The 22,485-nt window shown below is 39.5% G+C and overlaps 1 protein-coding gene across 1 annotated transcript in view; it reads right to left on the bottom strand.

The window, feature by feature from the left end:
* The window catches only part of LOC121952312 (polypeptide N-acetylgalactosaminyltransferase 10-like), a 102,219-nt gene that overhangs the window by 60,971 nt on the left and 18,763 nt on the right, over positions 1-22,485 (bottom strand). The window contains exons 2-3 of the mRNA XM_042498896.1: positions 8,636-8,738; positions 6,668-6,806 (exon numbers count right to left, since the gene is read on the bottom strand). Of these exons, the coding sequence (XP_042354830.1) occupies positions 6,668-6,806; positions 8,636-8,738 (242 nt within the window). The remainder of the gene's footprint in view (positions 1-6,667; positions 6,807-8,635; positions 8,739-22,485) is intronic.

Here is a 22,485-nt window from a genome sequence, read left to right as displayed (position 1 = left end):
TTTCTGTCCCTCTATCATGTCATTCAGTCAGTGAGTGAAAGTGAAATGAATGAATGAATGCTTCTGGGAGGTCTGGGCCCCCCTGAGGACTGATGTGGCACCTGGTTGTCAGACACCTGTCACTCTGCTGTCACTCTGACTAATCAAACAGACACACCTGCTCCCTTCCACTGTCCAATACACCACCCATACTCCCTGTCTGTCCTGTGTGAATCTTATAGGACCTCTGAGGTCCAGAGTGGCCATGACAAGTCATTTCTGTGGTCCTGTTGAGAGGATTTCGGTGTTGGACAGAACAGACTTTGAGCAGCTTTCGCTGGTCTGTGCATGAATGAGAGCTTGTTTCAATTTAGAACCATCACACGACTGCTCAAAAGTAAGAGTCTGCTTATTAGGGACTATCATTAAAGGAAACAGTTGCATAAAACATGTAACTATGTTACGTAACAACATTCACAAAGCAGACTGTAATCGTATCTATTGGCTGCTTATAATTGTGGCAATGGCAGCTGTACCTTTTTAAAGGATTCAAATATGGATATTTTGATTTTTACATTATTTAGTGATTTTAATCCATTCACTTTCAGTATTTTCAAAACACTTGTTGTTACAACTACAAACAAAACATCAACAAATAGTGGTGTAAGTGATCTTAAAGTCAGACAAAAACTGATCCATATTTCTTTGCAAAGTTCAACATACACTATTTCAACCTGTAAAATTACCCTATCTTAAGCAGCCGAGGTTCATTTCAAACTTTGAGTGGATATCTTCCAACACCTTCTCTTACAACGCCTTCTCAATGACCCTATGATGAGCCCCCAAATTACATACATTACCATTTTTACAGTCACAGTTTGAAATATGTCCTTAATGTCATGAAACTATTGCAGTTCAGCACCAAAACTACATGGTTAGGTTTAAAAAAATATGACGGTTTGGCATCTAATAGGTACTTTTTCACTAACAATATGATAACATCATCATTTTCACTAGCGTAGCATTCTACAAACATACATGCATTCTAGGCTATGTAGTTATCAAAAGAAGTCAAGATTTACTTTCGGACACAGACACTGGTCTCCTGTATGAAAGTTCCCTGTTTGTCCCATCCAGCTTCTCTCTAGCCAACCCTATTGGTGGCTTCTCCGATATTTGTAAAAAAAAAAATAAAATAAAAAATAAAAAACACAGACTTTGCTCCTTTTTATGCTACATCCCTCCACTGTTCCTGTAATAATTACTACTGCCACTAGAAGATGCTACCTTACAATAAACATAGGAATATGGTTTGTAATAGGCTGCTTGTGCAGTCAACCCATGTCTTCATTTTTTCCCCCAAGATAGGACTGTATATTCTCACAAGGGCTCTTCTGGCTTCTCTGTTAAGCATGGCTACACAATTTTTCATTTGTTTTGATTGTGGTAGAAATGTCAACATATTGTAAAACACTCCAATATTGCACCCAGGGATTTTTTTTATTTTATTTTTTTTTTTTTTACTTTGTTGAAATAGGGTATTAGTAGAAAACTGCAATTAATTATATAACTTTTTTTTTCTTTTTAAGAAGTGTATTTTGTGTTCAGTTAAATGTTCAATTTGTTCAATAAATGAATGTTGGATATAATTTCCCTTATTTTCTTATTTAATGAACAATTTGTTTTATTATTATTATTTGACTTTTTTCTGCATATTTAATTTGTAAATAGAAAGAAGCAGACAAACAGAATGGAGTTTTTTTATATATAGTAATATTTTTGCAATATTCAACAGCGCTACTACATATCACAAATTTTACTTAATTGTGCAGCCCTACTGTTAATATTAGTGCTGTGCTTAGAGAAAAAAAGAAATACGTGTACAAATACCTTCCATTCACCCTAATAAAAGAGAAAATGCTGCTATCCAAAAGACATGGAAATCATAAAGCCACACATTTTATTCTATACTCGCTCCAAGCTGCATTCCTACTCCACCTCAGAGCTTACAAAGATTTACTGTTCTTTTGACAGCTATGAGAATATGCAAGTAATTTTTTGTGTGACTGTTAAAAAAAAAAAATGTTGTGATGTTGGTAAAGGATGGTTGGATGACTGTAGGATGGAAAATGCTCAAAAAAGACACAGGATGCAGGAAATTTATAAATGTGGAGGGAAAAATGTGTGAGAGAACATGAAGTGTTGTCCCGAAGAGACCTTGAGAGAGAAAACATTTTAAACTGCTTTCCACATGAAAGTGACGGCGAGGTCAAAAGAAGGCTCTTGTCAGGTAGAGGGAAAGCGCTGAAGGCTGATCTGTGACAAATCGGGTCAGCAGGTCCGAAGCTGCTTAGCAGACATTATTTATAGTGTTGCTGGTGTGTTTATTTTCAGTATTTTGTTCTTTAATGAGTCAGGGGAGAGCTGGAAGAAACCCAGCAGTCTACACTGTAGCTACAGGTCCGTATGACTCATCATGTGTCTACAGGCAGCTCTTTTAAGATACACTATGCTGAATTTTCCTTAAAAAAAACAATGTATAAAATCATACAGGAGTAATCCCTCTCAATCATCATCATGTATGACTAACTAGAAGTGTGTTGTGGTGTATTTTTCTGCAGGGACTCTGCTCTCTGCCTATGTTTTATTTCTATTTTCTGTTTACAGGACGTTTATGGATGTTAATGGCTGTTTGCATGTACCCCCACAGCATGCAGTGGGCTTTGCCAAAAAGATAGCAAGCAGGTGCCAGACCATAAGCAGAAGGCATCAAAATGCCAAAGAAAATGCAAATATAGCAAGGCAAAACACCAAATGAGAGTGAATCTGGGGTTGGCTTTTGCTTTTAATTTCTCCAGGTCTCATGTTTACAAACCCTTACCCGACAAATAGTAACCACAAATCATACACAATATACCTTGACAGCTACAGTCTTTTTGTTTGTTATCCAGTTAAATATGAGGCAGATATTCTAAAAAAAAGCATGCTCCTTTGCCTCCAAATAGTAGTCATGTCAATCAATGCTCTTAAACAGTTAAACTACAAATGAAGCACCACCAACTGGCCTGAGACAACAGAATCTTGATTCATATTTGATCAGGACTGCACAGTTTGACAGTTTGATCCAAGTACATGGGCTGTGTTTCACATGACTGGAAGCTGCTCCCTCTGAAAATGCCCAATGATTAGCCAAAGTCTCCTACTGGCTAGATTTTCCTTAAGCCTGAAAACAGAGCCAAGCCAAGGGGTAGAAGTCTGTCCTTCCTCTCAGACCACGCTAACCAAGCTTCAACACAAGTGAATGTAATGTTCAGCTTAATGTCTCTTGTCCACCCCTTAAGTCAATGATTAAAAGGGCAGAAGTGCCTTCTTGTATGGTACATTTTATCTATTCTGTGGCCATTTTTATAAAATCTCAGGCTCAGTCCTAAAATGTCAAGGTGTTGTAATTTAGCATGACTCTAAGCAGCATTTTGTCTGCATGTTAGGACACTGAGGTGTTGACATGTTAAAATGTAGCATGGCGCCACTCTGAAACAAGATGTAGTCACACCCCCCACCTTCTCCTGGGGGACCGTAGGGTCTCCAGGCCAGATGAGATTAATAATCCCTACAGAGGTCTGGTCCTGCCCAGGGGTCCCATTTAACCATTCTTTCAACTGTGAGACATTCAGAGGTCATCCTGATCAGATGCCTGAATCTCCTTAACTGACCCCTCTAAACGAGAAAGGAGCAGTCCCTAAGGCTGAGCGCAGCCACTTCAAGCCTCTATCTAACATCTCCGTTTCTAACTAAAGCTTGAGACCACAGGTGAAGGTTGAAACTTAAATTGACTGGTAAATAGAGAGCTGAGCCTCAGGGCAAAGTACAGTCCAGTACAACGTGTGCATTAATCTAAAATGAAGGGTAAGGCTAACAGAAATTCTGTAAGTTTTCATGGTACAGTTTCACATCCAACTCAAGAGCTAGACAAGAGGAAATTTTTACCTGTTAGTGATGTTGGATGAAAGGTTAATCATCAAAATTATGACAAAATACTACTTATTTTCTGTAAATCCACTTGGTCAGAGAATATCTCAACAAATACTGGTTAGATTTCTATGAAATTTACTCTAAATAACTGTGGTAACAAGAGGGTGAAACCATATATTTTTGGTCACCTCCATACTTTCCATCTAGTGCCACCATCAAATGAACATTTCCATCCCTACACAAGAAACATCAAAATATAATTAGGCAATTTGTTGTGAAATTTACTTGCACAACTAACTGGAATACAATAAGCATTGCTGCAACTGCATGTCATTGTGACCAATGTGGGAAAACTAGACCTTCTGCTTCCTCTATTCTCTTCACTCTCCTTCTTCCTGAGAAACCGCCCTTTGAAAGACAACCCCAGTCTGTCTGCAGTCACAATAAAAACTGCTCTTGTGCAGCACAGCACACATCTATCACTGCTTCACACCTTGTGCACAGAGGGGGACATCAATGACACTGATAATTGCTGTCAAGAACACGGTTTATAAGTACATAGGTGTTGTGTGGTGTGTAATCAGCTTCTGTCAGTGTAAAGCTACATGTCTCCTGTGAATAGACTGGGCAGCTTGTTAATTGGAACAATTGTTCCAAACGGTGGTTGTTGTAATGAGTTGGGACTGATCCAGCATGGAAAATTAAAGGTGTAAACAATGCAATAAGTCGGGTTTGGTGTTGGGGTAGAATTGTCCTATTGGCCACTGTCATCCCATCACAACTGGTGCAGGAGGAGGGATGGGAGCTCAGTGCAACTATTCAATGTATCCAGACAATGGTTGGTATGATATCTTACGAAATAGCACCTCTAATGCTTGGTTGAGGAAAGGAATCATGGTTGGATGCCGTGACGAGACCTATGAGATGTATGGGAAAAAGTGAAACTGTAAAGCAGCAGATAGTGATTACATTTAATGTTACTTTTTTATTTGTTTACCAGTCTATTCACCTTCTCCTTCTTCTTTGGTGCAGCCAGAGTTTTACCTATTATTGCCCCCTAACCATAGATGTACTTTCTTGCAGATGGTCTCTCCCTGCTCCAAACAAGATAGTGACAGCCGAAATGCTGAACTCAAGGCTTCAAAACGGGAGTCCACAAACCATCAGCTCTGTCCGTTACTTTATAAAGTCTACATAACTTTAAATAACTCAGCATTGACTTTTGGTTTCACATGGGACATGAATAGCGGTCTCTTAGGTCAAACCGTTTGCCTACCCACTGGGACTTTGTCGGGCTTCATACTACGTTGCTTGACTTGCTGGAGGGCAGCAATATACAGGCAGAGTTTTAAGTCTTTTGGGTATTAAAACATTGACCATTGAAATGCCACCACATTCAAACATTTTTTTTCAAAGCAATGTTTACAGTATTTTTTGCACTGCTGAGACCAAGTTGTTTTAATGCACAGCCTTAATTAAACATTCATGCTGTGTGGCTTAGTAAGGCCTGCTTGTCCCTTTCTTATTTATTTTCTATTCTGGGATTTTAGCTGGTCAAAATTTTAGACATAATGTTTTTGCTCCCGATTCTCACAGTAGTCAAGTCCATGTTATGTCCAGGTTTACATCTCTAAAGACAATTCTAAAAGCTGTTGTTATGGCAATTAGACCCCAAAAAAGGCCTTTAGCCTGAGATTTGGCCCGGTCAAACTGCAACATAATAAAATACATGAATACAAGCAGTCTTGCCCACATTTCTGTTACATGGTCCAAATTCAGAAACAAACAGCTCTCTCTTAAAATAATCAGAAAATTATTATTTCAGATATTTGAATTTCTGTGACTTTCCATTAAAAAACAGATTTCCAAGGTCAGCCCTGCACTCAAGCTGGCCTCTCGTCCAATAGTCAACCTTACTTTTTTGGAACAACAACCATCTGTCACGAGGGGACTGGGAGTCTGCAGGTTTTCAATCCAACCAAAGGCTGCACCAGGTGATTCATTTTTCCTTTCCGGTTGATGGAGTGCCAATCTGTGAAATAACCTGCTGCAGTCTTTGGCTAGAATGAAAACCTGCAGACTCTTGGCCCTATGTGGCCTGTTCCTGCTCCTATTCAGATGAAACTGCTCATACAAACAGAAGATTTATTTCTTTGAGGAAAAAACTGCAGTTCTGCCCGAGGTTACTGGGCACTTTACTGGAAATTCTAAAAGGAAGTGCTCTTCGTCTGGTCACCACTGCATAGTCCATAAACATGACTGATGTGGCAGATTGAAATAGGATGAAAAACACCAACATCATTCAGCTGGAACTGCTCAGAAAAAAAAAAAAAAAACCCTCTCAATTTATTTATTGAGTCGGAAGATCTATTTATCTAAAATCTAATTACAACTCAACTCTAGCGATAGAGTCATGGTTTAATATGATGCGAAACAACTTATCTAGACAGATGCTTTTGAGAAAAATGTAGGCAGTTTATCAATATTTATAGTTAATAATGCATTGCAGTAGTTACATCATGGCATTTGTATAATACTGTCAGTTACAATGCACCATTGTGGCCATTAAATAGCAAACTAGCCAAACCTAAATGTTTATTTTGGCAGGTAGTCCCTCACTCTTCCTCCACTGTCTCCCTCCCTAGACAAACACACACACACACACACACACACACACACACACACACACACACACACACACACACACACAACTCACTTTGGATGGCGGATGTCCGGGAGGGAGCGATTGAGGGAGATCCGGTCGCTGACATAAATGTTGAAGCCATTCTCCCTGTAGGCCTGGTCGACCCGGTCAGCATCTGTCAGGGGGAATGGTTTCCCCTGTTCACCGTTACCTGCATCAAACACATATTTCACTGTCAAGACAAGTATGAGACCTCAGTGCATTAATTCCACTACACTGTGTCTGCTTTGCGAACCACACATATTGCACAGCATTTATTAAAGTCGACACACCCTCCTTCAAAGATCTAGGAAAAATTTTTAAATAAATCAAAAGTTTTCCGGATTTATTTGGGTATGATAAGGGACAAAATCAAAGCTTAAAAATATTTCTGTCAAAGTATTTAAAGTAGTAAGCCTTAGGGCGGGTAGTGTACTCAAACAAGACTGGGTGAGGAGAGAATTTTTAATATCTCTTTTAATCACTCTATATATCAGTCAGAAATACAGTCAGCAGCCATGAAAAATACATTTTTTGCTACATTATTAGAAATAAAATGTTAATGAAATCAGGCAATTAATGATATATGAAAAAAATGTAATTACCTCATGAATACTAATAAGAATAAAATTGGAAAATTTGGTAAGTGTAAGTGCATCTTGTAGTGGAGATTTCTGGCTCTGAGTATGACTAAAAAACTCATTCTGAGAAAACAGCTTAATGTGCTTGAAGAAGAAATATCACCATGAAACTTTCCCAGTTGATAACTTACACTATGACTTTTTTTGTATTAAAAGCTTTCTGAAGTTTTCTGTTTTGATATGCGAATGAGACATTATCTAATCAAATATGTGCTTTTTGCATACATTTTAACACAGAAATCTGAAATAAAACAAACACCTAAACACATATTTTGGATGTTTTCTTTTCACTGGTTTACAAGAACCAAAAAAGAAAAGTAGTCCAAAATCTCAAAATTGACGAGTGCATGAAAAAACAATGTTTTCACCTCTGGTGCCTCAGCTAATGACCTTGTCCTGTTTGTTTTATGAACTACTCATCTGAATTCTTATTCTCTTGTATCTGGTTAGCTGAAGACAAATTCCCAGTCTTATGAACAGTAAGACTGGGAATTCTTTATTCTACTTAAGATTGCATTAATGTTTATAGTTATATATAATAAAACAGAGAAAGCACGAAAACATCTTAAACTGAACATGCATGGTAAAAGTGAGTAAAAAAAGATAAAAATAAGGTAGTTCAGGACAAAAAAACTTGTAATGTACTGTTGTGGTTTAAAGCTGAATTAACAAATGACTAAATAAAACAGATCTGTTTACAACCCTGGTCTCTGTAAATCAAAGCTTGGACATTAAGAGCAAGAAAGCCGCTGATGAAACATGATGAAATAAATATGAACTCTAATGGCTGAACTGCTTCAGAAAGTTTCATATTTTTTTACAGCTTTAACTTGAGCAGATTTATTAAAATGAGAATCAGGGACCTGCAAGTACCCAGAGAACAAAAACAACACTCATCATTCACAAACATGCATGTTTCATTAAGCAGAAATGATCCACTTTCCCCCCTAAAGGTAACAAGTGTGGAAAATAACTTTTCTCCTTTAACGGCTCATTTCAGGGATGAACCCATTTCAGCTAATTTACACTGTTTGTATAGAGGCTGATTTCCCTGAACAGAAAATAAAACTGAGTTGGTGATAATTGTAGCAGATATAAACTGTATTTATGACAGCAGAACTGCATTCAAAGCAGAGATTTAAACCACTGCTGCAGAGCTAGAGAGCAATAAGACCCAGAGAAGAGGATGGTGTGTGTGAGAAGAGCAGTTAGTCTGGAATTCCAGTGAATAAATGTGTGATTTTCAGTATATGGGATTTTTGCATAACTGTAGAGACTGTGTACATGATGTATAGGTTACTCAGTTCTGATCTCTTTTTGACAGACTGTATGAAGAGGGGCTGAGGAGGTTTGGTCCTACCAGATCGAGAGGCATCTCTTTTGATTGCTTCATAGTTGTGCCAATCTTTCCTCCGCACGCCGTTGCGTCCCACCTGAGCATCCTTCCCCAACCGGTTAACACCCTATGGACAAATACAAGCACACAGACAGGCAGTCATGAAAGCTGTGGCACACACTGTGAAAAAAAAAAAAAACATTTAATTTATGGCTTGTTTTTATGAAAAAATCAAAACAAAAAGAACACATGGACAACGTGAAAATAATCTTTAATTTTGGCCATATCCCAAAACTCTTGAATTTTACATTGTCAATAAATGCATCATAGAGACAAATTACTATAAATTAATTGATAAAAAGTTATTCTCTGTAGACTTCCTCTTAGACTTTATTATCAATGGTAAACTTTGAAGTTTCTGTATGTTCATTTGCATAGTTTATAAATATCCCCCCTCCCCCGGGGACCCAATGTGACCTGTGGGGTTGTAACCAAACCAACTTTGCGCCTCTGCACGTGTGTGAAAGTGACAGAGAATGTGGAAGGTGGACTATTGCACATAATGTTTTTTAAGTTATTACTAATTTGGAACACTGTGGGTTGAGCCTCATCACTGAACACAAACTGCAGTTGGCAGCTGCAGAAAACCATCTGTAGTTTGCTTCACCTGCCCTTTTTCCTCCTCTGACTGGCATTTTAACGCTCAAAATCTATGACTGCACTGAGATGTTTTCTTAGCCATAAAACAGCTTTTGAATGCAAGACATTTTTTTTCAGCTGAATCTCATGTGCCAAATGTGTTTGTCTTTGCCACAAGCCCACAACTGCAAAGGTTTGGTGACCTCAAATGAATCCTTAGTTTGTAGGCAATGCTTTTAAATGATCAGCAGCAATATAAAATATATACAATGCATTATTAATGAGCAAAAATTTGGAAAGCAACTAGTGTGCACCTTTAAGAACACATAGTACAGCTTCCACAAAAGTTTTTTCCCCGCACTCTGTCAGTATCAGTGTCAGCGAAGAGATTTCTCCAGAGCATCAGACTCTCACTATCCAACAGCTTTCTGCTGAGAGTTTATCCACGGAAAGTGTGCTCTTCTATTTCATGCTTGACGATCCTGTGAGGAGAATATCAATGCTGTGACGCACAACTCCGCGGAGGCCTTATATACACAACCACACACATACAGACAGATACGCTGCAGTTCAGCATACAAAGGCAAAGGCTGTTTCTTCATCCACTTAGTCATTCTACACACTGAGTGACTTCCAGTGACTCGGCATCTTGAATTACAGGATCACAGAACAATGGAGAAATAATTAGCTCGACGGGAGGAGGCAATTAGTGAAACACTTTAAATACAAATGGCACCACTGACTGCATGAAATACTGTGAATTATTAATCAGACTGCTAGCTTAGAGGAATATGATACAGAATAACAAACTGTACAGTATATACACAGGGATTTGGTTGGAGACCTCATGTTACATGTGGTTGTCTTGTATTTCATTCTTTTTTAAGACAAAGTTTTAGAGCGTGACAGTGGGAACACTGGAAAGTGAAGTCTTGGGCTTTTTGGCTTTAAGGATTAAGGTTTGAGTTAGGTTCAAGTTCACATCTTAGGTTTTTTGGAGCCAGACGTGACCATATTTGTACAAGAGGGTGGAGCTGTGAAGGGGCAAGGGATGGATCTGACTCAAAGACTGTAGCAACGCCTCAAACACAGCCTGTCACTCAACTGACCTCTACCTTAAATATCCATAATTTTAAATGTTGTTAAACATGTTAAATGTAGGTGTAAGGTGAGTTGTATAAATATGAACCCCCTCCTTACAATTGTCATGGATGTTGAGAATATCTATAAAGACTAAAACCTTTGTTTTGTACCAGGCTGTAAACAAGTATATCTCTGCTGTAATGCTGGGCATTTTAAAGGGGGTCTATGGAGACTGACTCGCTTCTGGAGCCAGCCTCAAGTGGCCAGTTTTGGGCACCTGCATATTAGCATAATTTCTCAGCCCAGGAGGCTGCCGCTTGCTTCATACAGTAACATTAACTGTGTTTCCATTTAGATGTCAAGCAAATTTTAGGTGCAGTGTCACAAAAAAAAAGCAACAATGGTTTGGAGCCCATCAATAATCTTTGATCCTCCGAAGTTTGCAATATGGCTACACTTCACGAATTACTGTTATCTGCTGGCAAACAGAGTACAAGAATTAGTTCTTGCAAAATGAAATAAAAAAGAAAAAAGCTGCCTCTGCCATCTCATGCTGTCGGAAGATAAAGCCCAATAAATGCAATGCTAATAATGCACAAGAAGACACAAACAGCGGATACAGCTGATCAGTCTTGTGAGTTTAATGTTCGCTGCATCAGGGGCACATTCAGGCTGAAAACTGCACCGCTGCTCTACGGTGTCCAGGCTGAAGGACATGTTTCCTTGAAGCGGTGTGAATCGGGGTTTGCAACGGGCTTTCAGGTATGTGTTAGACTAAAATGGATTACATATTTAATAATTATTTGAATTTGATTACACTTGAAATCCATAGCTGTAAAATATCAAAGATTTTCTTTTTTTCAAATCAGTATTTTTTTTTTAAATTCTCATTCTCTTTGAATAAAACCTTTTATATGCAGCTCTACATCATCCATCCACATTGTATCTAACTGTCTAGATGAACCCGATGCAAGGAGAACATTGAGCACAGTGTCTCAGCTTATTTATTATTCCATCTTCTGACTGGCCTCTGCATAGACACAGAGATGCCGTATAGGATCCTAATATAAAATTCATTCAGCTCTTCCTATTCCTTCCTCACTTCGTTTCTTCCTCTTCTCTCCCTTCTGCTCACCTCTCTTTTTCAACCCCTCCACCACTCTCCTTCCCCTTTTTCTGTCATAGGCAGATGCCCTCAGTGTGTCATACAAGGACCTGACAAGCAGCAAGAGTCCATCTGTGCAAATTTATACTAAAAAGAAGCGAGATTGTGCCGCCCCATTTCCTCCTGATTAAAATTTCAGCGCACGTCGCCATGATATTCCTCTGGGGCTTTTCTTGCTGCTCAACAAGACCTTGAAAAACAAGACAAGGAGAAAGGAAAACTTTTCTGCTAATGTGTGCACATGTTTAGTTTTGTGGAAGCAGAACGGGGGCGGGTACTGAACCTAAAGAAAGTAATTGAGTCTGACAGTCCAAGAGGATGAGTATGAAAAAGTGCAGAATAATCTTGAGGAACAGATGGGAGATGCAATTGCTTGTGTGTAATAAAAGTGGGGTAAGACAAGCAAAGGGACTTTACAATGGAAAGTCTTAATTCACAACACACTCTTTCTTAATAGCCACTTGACTTGCACACATTTTAAATGTTGGTGTGCTGACAGGCTGTACTAAAAGCTCATAATAAACTTGGCTAACCAGTTAGTGCTGCTGTGAAGTTATTCGTTTAGGCGAGCCTGATGGGAATGTCATTTGTTATGTAAGTATTCAGTCCTTTTGGCCCCATGGTGGTGTTGAAAGAGAAGTCAGGGGGGTCACCAAAGTGATTACAATTCATTCTTATGAATGTATGTACCAAAGCAGCAATCTCTTCTTTTACTATTTCACTGAGTCTGTACCAGAGTTACAGACCAACCAACAGACATTACCATTCACATAGTCATGCTCTGAGCATGGCTAAAAACTAGGTTAATACCAACCAGAAGGTCTGAAATAAGCAGCCCAGTGTGGAAATTACAGTCCATAAAAATGCTTGTTAGAGAGGCCAAAAAGTACTAATGACATTTCAGCCCGAACATTTGTTTTGTGCTCTGTAAAATATCCACATCATCGACACAGTTCCATAGGGGACACAGTAGATGTATAGAAGCCGAAAACTGGGGAAACCTTTCAAGTTAATACTGGGTGAAAAGAAGGTGCACTGTTGATCAGACAGCAGATATGAAAACTGTCAGGCAGAGACATGACCTATGTCAACACAGTTCAGTCCTACACTTTATATTTTTAATGAAATGTAATATTAGGAAATAAAATGTATATAGACCCTGAGTACCACATTACCCAGTGTTTGATGGGACAGATGTGCCAGATTTTTCTTTATTAAAGTAAGAGCAATATTTCATGGGAAACATAATAAAAATAATCAAGAAAAACCTTCCACAAGAGATCTTGGTCTAAAACGCATGCCATAATCTCTTAGCTTGTAAATTTTGTTACATGCAACATTCAGGTATATTTTGGTTGAACTGAGAGTTCGGCGTTTCCCACAGAATTAGAATCTGTGTGTGGTGAAAGCTCACTTTTTTTAATCCATTTTCTATCATTATGTAATCCCTCTTCATGATTTTTTTTTTTTCCTCAGCAGCAGTTTGTGGAGTTCGAGTCGAGGGGTGGATAATTGATCCGTCGATAGAATCAGAGTTGATTTGATCATTGGATGAGAGGAACAGCTACTGCAGAGGCGAGTGGAAGCAAACTTTAGACCTAGCACAATAAATCGTTTAGTTTCGTTTACATTGCACATGCTGCTGCTGCTTCGTCTTTGCCCAAAGTACGCTCTGCGCCCCACAAGTGTGGTGCATTGAATGACCAAATGGTACATATATATTCCAACAGCGCTCCAAATTAAAGGTCAATACGTGGCGGAACCTGTTACACTTGTGGCAGGCCGCCACAAATAAATTAATATGCTGGAAACCCTTTAGTTAACAACATAGTAGATGGACAGTGGAGAAGTTGGAGTACAGTGGCTTATGAAGTTTCTATAGACTTTAAAGCTTTATTTTTTCCCCTTGTTCATTTGACAATCACTGAAAACAGAAACTAAAAACTACAAAAGATGGCATGTTGTTTAAGTTTAAGTAAGAATACAGACAACGTGCTCTTGTAAGAAATGCTGAACGTTTAAGGATCATTTGTTTAATATAATCTGATGGGTGACTTTAAATTTGTTCAATGACAGTGCGATGTAGTAAATGCAATGCAAGAACTATTCACAAGATGAACCCAGCTCTATCTCAGCCAGCTAATAAGAATGCACATTCATAGCCAACTCAAATGCACATTCATAGCCAACTCAGGCACACCAGCCCAGATGAGGCATTGAATCTAAGCTGAAAATAAGGCAGCACCAAACATAGTCATCTGTTTCTCTGCTGTACTACACAGCAGAGTATTGCCTTCCTCTACTCTGCTAATCACCATTATCAGAAAGCTGAGGCTCCATGCAGCCACAAACTCATTCCACTCAGGGCACTTTTCCGCTCTATTAATATTCAAGACACAGCACAAACACACTGATAGGACATTGGAGGAACGACACCACGGTCCACACGGACTGTGCCGTCTCCAGCCAGCATGCTCTCATTAACTGACAGACCCCAAAATGTCTTAGAAATGACACAGCAGAACAGAAGTCTGTCTTTGAAGCATAACACATATTCTACTAAAAGTACAAAGCAGCAAGAGAAAGATTTGAAGAGAGCTGAGCGGACAGGGATGTAACTCGTGTCACCTGGCAGTGTGAAGCCTCATTAAATTTAATGTAGCCTTTTAGTGGTCTATTTAACTGATGACAAAAGGCCACATGTCAATCAGTGTTTGCACACAGACTCACAAAAGACAGACTGAGAGTGTCAGATCACAATGTAGACAGACATGCAAACTGCCTCAGCTACCTAAAATGACATATAAGTGGTGTTCAAATTCAGGAGCTGTCTCGTATAAAGGAAATTCTGTTTAAGTGAACCTTAACCACGCTGATAATAATGTTCATAATGTCAGTTTTTCACATGAAAAGTGACTGAAATAGTTGTGTCAAGAATGAAAAATAAGAAAAGAAAGTAAAATCTGTGATTCTCACCTGCACACAGCCGGCCAGTCATTGTCAGACTGTCAGGTGACACAATTTTATCTCTCAGCCAGTCAGAAACAAGTATAATCCACGTATACGGTATGATGTAACTCAAAGCACCACTGACCAATAGTGACCTAAACACCAACACCTGATCATTAAAGCTAGGGTAGGCAGTTTTATTTTGGCTGCACTGGGCAAAAATCCTATAATAAACCTTGAGCATTTTGTAATTTAAGTGGACTGAGAGGGAACTTAACTTCTACATATCTTCTTGGCTCAGTTTCCAAGCTTTAGAAAGTCTAGTATGTGACAGGAGACTTTGGCCAATCAAACTGTCATTTCAGAGAGAAAACGTTCCTATCGGCTTTTCAACAAATGCAGATGTGCCTGCACATTCAGTCTGTAAAAGCCTTATTTAAGTGCAGAGAAAGTTGCTATTCCAGCATTGATATCAACTGCCTACATTGTAAAGCAACCAAAAAAAGGAAGACAGAGTTATCAAAAAGACAACAATAAACAAGGCTCACAGCTGCAGTGTCAAGTTTCCATTTATGTAGCTGACATTAACTAGAAGAACCTCGAAGCAGAATGTGTCCTCCACCTCAATCCCTGTCACTACAGACCACCATGTTGGGAGGAAAGCAGCAGCACCCAAGACAGACAACCAGTCAGCAGGCACACCATCCCAAATCCAGCCAGCATAAGCCCCTGCTCTGGGGGACTAGACAGCCCCAACTTCGCACTGGATCAGCAAACTTTCTTTTGCTGCCATTAAAAAATTCCTTTTTGGCACTCCTGCTGGTCACCAGCCCACTGTGACAGCCAGTGCTGGGCAGGGTGAGGGGGGGTTGCTGGCCAAAGTCTAACTGCTACAGCCGCTGACCAGAGGTGTTACCCAGTCGCCTCCCAGTGAAGCAATCCACAGCAGCAGGGAGCAATTCAGAGGGACCGTGAGGTGGCAATTCTTTTCTCATTTAAAGTCTGATAAACAGAAGGGGGCAAGAAGGGGTTGAGCAAATGTGCTGTGTAAAACTCTACAATGGAATAAGATTAAATAACTGTTGTGGAAAACACTGGGTCACTGTATGGAGCACATGCATTTGCCCTTGATCTTTAAGGAGGAAGGTGTCATTTTAAATTCAAATGCTATTTTTGTCTTTTCCAGATTTCTGTCTACACCAGCTTTACATGATCTTTCTAAGTAAAGAGAACTATTTGAATGCAACAACATGCAACTGACCACTGCACAACAGAGTTATAGTATTACCAAGGCTTTAAAGCATATATAAAAGTATCCTAAATTCAGGCAAAAAAGCAACATTTATCTGTAGCCCTTTGAAGGATAGAGCAGGACAGTATTTCTGGGATGTAACAACACATTCAGTCTTGAGGACAACACCTGAATTGCGACAATATCGGGGGCACTAAAATTGCATTCAGTCATTGGTCCATCAGTTTTCTCCCTAGTGACCTCGATGGAGGGATTTACAGATTATGAAGAGCCTTTCTGAAATGCTGGCTGCCTAACCTCATTTCCATGCTGCTGTGGTCTTCTGTTAATCTGCCCAACAGCAGATTATGTTTGCTGTTTGGTCAGATAGGGTGGGATTGGTGCTGCTGCTGTGGGTTTAGGCTCTCAACAGCTGTTGCGGAACATTACGCAGAAACACAGCACCGGCATGCCAGGAAGACAAAGTCACTTTCTCCAATTGGCATGCTTACTGTGATTCTGAGCAAAAGAATGTCAACCCTACTTTTATGCTACTGTCTATTTCATCCCCTCTTTGTCTTTATTATTCCCTTGCTACTCTTTATAATATATTATTATTAGATCTGTCTAGATAGATGAACAAAACATTGTCTGGTGTTGCTTAAGTAGCATTCAGGCTCACTGTACTGAAGTAGCAATGCCACCTGAGGTAAAAAATCAAGTACAAATACTAGCTGGCTGCCAGAATGTTGTGAGAGTGGTCTTTCATTTTTAGAGGTACAGTGCCCAGGTAATATCGCTGTCATCCATGAATGATCACCTTAAAGTTGCTGGTGAAAGGAGGGAGAAAAATAAGAGTGCTGAAGAGTAATACAATGGATTTTTTTTCTCTTCCTTTCGTTTACAAATTAGTTTTCCTGCCTGCTACCTGACACTTTCAGCATTTAGGCATGAATGAAGCCCTGAGGTGTGAAGTAGACACCTGCATCACACAGTGGAGACTGAGTTTTTTTTCCTCTGGTAGCTACAGTATTCCTTATACACTTTCATTGTTGTTCTGCTGTGCAACCACAAAACATACATATCACTTTTATAAATTCCCTAAATTGTGTAATCAGTCTCTTGTGAATGCCTGCTTGTAAATCCAGAACTAGAACTTTTGTGGATTGCAGTTTTGCAAGATACTTTTTAAATGCCACACGTTGGGCCAGGCGGGCAAAACATCCCCTCAGGCGTCACACAATTTCTGCTTCATTTGATTTTAGGTTATAGATGGAGTGAAGGACTGCCTAAAAGACACAGTTTACAACATTCCTTTTCCACTGCATTCATGCCACACAGGCTGGAAAAAGACATGAGAACAAGTATAATCCTCATATTATGGAAATGGGTTAACAATCTTAAAACATTTTCTACTGAGAATGAAAGAATAGGTCCATTTTTTCCAAGTCTGTTTGAGAACACTTTACAGCTGTGTACACTGAAAGTTTTTTGCTTGTTGTATCCATTCCTTCTGTTTTTAATGGCTATGAAGAGATCCCTTTCTGACTTTCTTCTAAAGAAAGTGATGGGGGACAAAATTGTCTTTGTTCCATGAAAAAATATATTAAAGCAACGTTATTCCCTTTTTTTATTTATTTATTTTACTTTAAATAGTAGCTTGTGATGGGGAGAATGGCACCTGTTCAACTTCCACCCCACATCCTGGATGCATGTTCTTGCACTATGTAACTTTGGTGAGCAGGTGGGATCTCCCAGGGGAAGTTTTACGGCACTGGCTGGCTCAGATATTTGGCACTGCTTTTTGTTATTTTCTCAATGCTACAAGTGATTGAAAATGTTTTCAGTTTTTTCTCAGTTCTGACATCATCACAGAGGTGAAAGACCCCAGAGGACGTTGACATAGGAAACAAACTGATAAAAAAGAGTTTGACCAAGCAAGAGGCCCGGACAGTAAACGAACTAACAAATTATTGCAGGGACCATTCTTATATCAACTGTAATGATCTGTGTCACAGCTAAGAAAATGGTTACAGCCTCTGTCACAACCTTTCAGAAAAAATACCAATACCTGCATAAGTTTACTTGACGTTATTTGAGGTATCAGCAATATTAGTTAATTAAATCAAGCAAGTGTCTTCCACAATTATTTTTTGTACAAAAAAACTCCTCAGGAGTTTCCACAGACAAGGTTTCTTGCTGAGCGGATGTGGACAAATAGTATCACAAAGAGGGATTTTTTTGTAACTGAAGCCTCATGTTAGCTCTGGTTGAATTAAAGTGGACTGTCCCCCATTACTCACATAGGAATCAAAACAGGAAGCGATCTCATGAACAAAAGATGACTCCTGCAAGGCAAACTGTCTCAGTGTTCATATGGGCACCTGACAAAAAAAAAAAAATAACTGTGAACTGTTCGTTTAAGACTACATATATTAGACCAATAATTAAAAAGTGACATCTCTGAGTGAGATGCACTTTTTGAGCTCGACTATGAAATAACTCAAGGTCATTGTGTCATTTTTGTTTTCTGATTATTTGTCTGCTTTAGAACATAATCACATTTAAATGGAACAGAAAAAATCCCTGTTATCCGTACTAGTGACAACCAGGGCTCACTGGGTCTCACTCATGAAATGTTAATAAATCTGTGAGCAGATTTGCTAATAAACACCTTCGTACTAAAAGTCTACATGGGATTCATTAATTCCATAGGAAACTCAAATTTGACCATAGGCACGTGTTCATGCTCATGAATGCAATCAATCGTAAATTAACAGCGCACTCTTGCTATTTAGGAATTCGCACACATCTCAGCCTATGCACAGCCTTCTGCGTACACTTTACACATAAATTTGCTCTGCTCACATTTCATGAATGAGACCCATTAAGTCTTAAAAAATATTCTACACATAATGATGCAGTCTTGGTGCTTGTGTCTGACCAGCCAGTGATGTCTTATACTCCCCTGGTGCTAACTGAGCCATCAGAATGTGCTACCTCAGGAAAAGGGACATATTGTGACTCAGGAACCAAAAGTGGAATTATATCCCTGGAGTCCAAAGGCAGGAAAAAGCATGTCAATGCATTTAGGGTTTCATGGAAAAGTTTCCATTGTGGGGAAACTCCATTTGACACTTAGCTGTAGCAGCTTGAATTTCATGCAGCACTTCCTTTTTCTACAAAATGGCAAACAAAACGAAGATAAACCCTTATTCTTCTTGCTACGAGAACTGTGGACTGCCTTTGGCGTAGTGGAATGGCTGGTATTACCAGCAATGGAGTGTGTCTGATAAGAACAGAGTTACCCATTCATTCTCCAAGGAGGACGAATCAGACCACCTTGGGTCAAAACTTCCCTTTTGTGTTTCCTCTCCTCCTGCTAAGAGTCAATAGAAGCTCGGAGTGAAAAGAAGAAGCTTTTCTTTTCTTTTTTCTTCACATCCTGTTCTGTCAGATCACAGGCCGATCCACCTTGACCCCCCCAGAGACATAATTATCTGTCGGTCCTATTCCACCTCACCCTCTGCTCCTCTTCTTCCTCTCTTCAACAGACAAGTCAATTTGCCCTGGCTCATCACACAGGAACATAAGCTACCAATCCTCGCTTTCCAAAAATAGTTCTCTGAATACCATGGCACCCACCACCAGCCTACACCTCCACCACCACACCAGTTACACATCCAGCAAGCTGTTGATCTGACTGTAAAACTAAAAGGAATCATAGCATTTCCTGTAAAGTGGTTTGCTGGCAAATGGTTATCTTTGGCGACATAAGTTATTGTAGCTTTTTAAAAGCTACACAGTAGTAGGTTGCATCATTTCCAAAATGTTGGCCTTTCTCTGATACTGTCCCTATCTCTCGGCGAAGTCCAGCTTAAAGCAGGCAGAGGCAATCATTTGTTTTCAGATAAAAAAATCATCCCTGAAGGTGTGATCATTCAGATAATGAGTGAAAACACAGAGAAAAACATTATAAGCATCAAAATGTTAGTCAGAGGGCAAAGGAAGGTAAAAGGAAAAATATACTCTAGAAATAAAAAACCTTTTGACACTATTAAGAAAAACAGCCACTGGCAGCGACTGCATTACTGAACCCAGTCTGTTGTTTGGTGTTTTCTTATCCCTTAGAGAAATATTGAGTTATAGAAAAGCCAATTGGGAGTTTTGAATGTCGCTTCATTCCAAATATCTGCCCCACCCCCCCGGACTTCAGCTCTACTGCTCCTTGGTGCTGAAGTTGAGGATCTCCAAGCAGATATTGAGGCATCGAGACCTCCCTGGAAGAGGAGCCCAGCAGGGCTGACACACAGCGTCTCATCTCCCAACAGGAGTCATTATCCACAGCTCTGCTGCGACCAGAGATACCAGAGCACTGGACAAAGGCCATGACAGATGGCTGCTTCTGTGCCTTCTGCAGGCGCAGAACTGTGCTTAATTCTTGGATGCCTGACACAGACGCAATAATACTGGCAATTTTCAGACTTTCATGTTGTGTGAACAGTTACACCCCTCGCAGGATGTTTACTCTGTAGAAAAACAGTATTTATCTCAACTGCAATCAATTTAAATACGAAGCTCCTGCCATGCCTACAGGTGCTGCAAAACAAAGTCATCACCCTTTAAAGAGTCTTTCCAGATTCACTTTGTTAGCAACACATTTTTAAGAATATTACAATAGTATCAAAAATGGAACTTGGACAGACGTGTATAAAAGTGTACATGCTAAGGGGGGGAGGGCTATCGCATTAATGATGGCTGGACACAAACTAGAAGACATAAGAAATAAATCCATTAGTATCAACTATGCCATGCTTGCTTCTAAGGAAGGGGGTCTGATTACGCTAAAATATGGCTACATTTTGGGGATGGAAATACAGAGGTCCCTTGACCTCTGACATAAATCTGTGATGTCTGAATGAAAATGGGTTCTATGGGTACATTTCATCTGCTAAGAATTTATCTTGTCAATATGGATTTCAAAACTGTTTTGAAATGCAAAATAATGGAATTGAAAGTGTAATTAAAAATGAGATTATTTGCAATTAACTACTGAAATTTTGCCATCAATCGCAATTTAGAAAATTACTATTAATCAGCCCTAAAAAATTATGTTTTAAAATCATGAAAATTTGTCAGTATTCTCTGACATGAGATGCTGGGGGCGTTTCTGATGATTTTTTTTTTGTTGTTGTTTGTTTGGGTTTTTTTTGTTTAAGCCAAGGCCACTCACAGGAAAGCTGCAGCCTTTCAAACTATAACAAAAACCAGTCATTCTAGATCTTCTATAGTCAAGGGGCAAGACTTATTAAATGTAAATCTCAAATTTCACTTTACCTTGACTTTAAGTTAAGAAAATAATTTTAACAGGACACATCGTGTGATGGATGTGTAAGGGGCTTCAGCAGTAATTTACAGCTGTGTTACCGCTGCCATGATCACAGCTTCCACTGGCTTCCATCCAGACCCATTTGAGCAAAGTGCTGTTCAAATAAGCTCCTTATTATCATGTCTGACGGGGAGGAAGCTAGGAAATACTGTGCGGCAGCCATTAAGTGCTTAGCTGTGGTGCTGCCAGCTCTAAGGGCAGCTTTTGTCTCATGCAAGCTGGAGGCCAAACCTCTCCTATCGCCCCATGGTCCTTGGATCTAACGCACGACGGGAGACTGTCCTTCAGGCCAGCATAGGGTCAAGGTACAGTGATGGAAATACAGGGACCTGCTGTAGCATCCTTGAGCATGGAGCGTAATTCCTCCAGGGACATTGTTCTGTAACACTGCACATCACTGCCCTTGTAAAGAGGTCAGGAGAGACAAGGCAAAAATGTCTCCCATGAGAGACGTTTAGAATGAACGTGGAGAATGTTTCCATCCATCCAGTGAAGTGGAAGATGGACAGACATTTAACAGATTTTTTACTGATTTATGACAATTTATAAGCTAAGTTATTAATTGAAAAAAAAAAAAAACAAACTAAAGAAATCAGAAAAGTCTTGTGTTTCAGCTTGTGGGCCTAGTCCAAGGAAAAAAACAAACTGTATCCTCTGTAGGCTTTTGTACTGGAATTGAAAGCTCTTGGCTGGTCACTAGAGATGTCCTGATCCAATCAAGGCATTTTTTGATTATTTAGGTTATAGAGTATCCAATCCTTTTTTTTTTTTTTGGTCACACTGATGGTTTTACTTTCATGTAGAGCAACGCAGAGCACATCATTTATCACCTCTGCTCCACTAAGCTGTCTGTCCCTCCTCTCTGCTGAACAGTCATTTATACTTTATTTTGCAAAACAAATAAATAAGTAATAATACAGAGCTAATAAATTATTTTAAAAAATCAGCAAGGAACAGCTTGAATGCAGGTATTTTTTAATAGTAATACCTTTCGAAAACGTGTGCACTGTGCAGCTGTATCATCCAGGAAAGCAAAAGTATCCAATCAGGACTCTGTATCGGCGTATACTCAATATTAAATGACTTGGATCGGGATCAGGGCAAAAAATGTTATCAGGACATATCTACTGGTCTCCCTTTCTGTCATTATATAAACACTATTTTCCTCAGTTACCCACATCATCCGCTTTGTGTTTTTGCAACTAGCAGCCAGGAGTTTGTTCACCCCCTCTTCCCTTACCCCCTCGTACCTTTCCCTGGCTTCCTCTCTGTAAGCAGAGTCCAGAGCCTCGTCTCTTCATACTGCTGCTGGGTTTGGCTGCATTCAGCGTAGGAGGCCGGGTGCCACAGAGGGGACAGAGGACAGATGTGGCTTACATAATGATCAGCAAATCAGTTATCTCAGTGGCCCTAATCCT

Source organism: Plectropomus leopardus, chromosome 13 (assembly GCF_008729295.1).
Source record: "Plectropomus leopardus isolate mb chromosome 13, YSFRI_Pleo_2.0, whole genome shotgun sequence".
NCBI lineage: Eukaryota > Metazoa > Chordata > Actinopteri > Perciformes > Serranidae > Plectropomus > Plectropomus leopardus.
The sequence above is the reverse complement of the archived record's forward strand: the minus strand, read 5'-3'. Positions and strand labels throughout refer to the sequence as shown.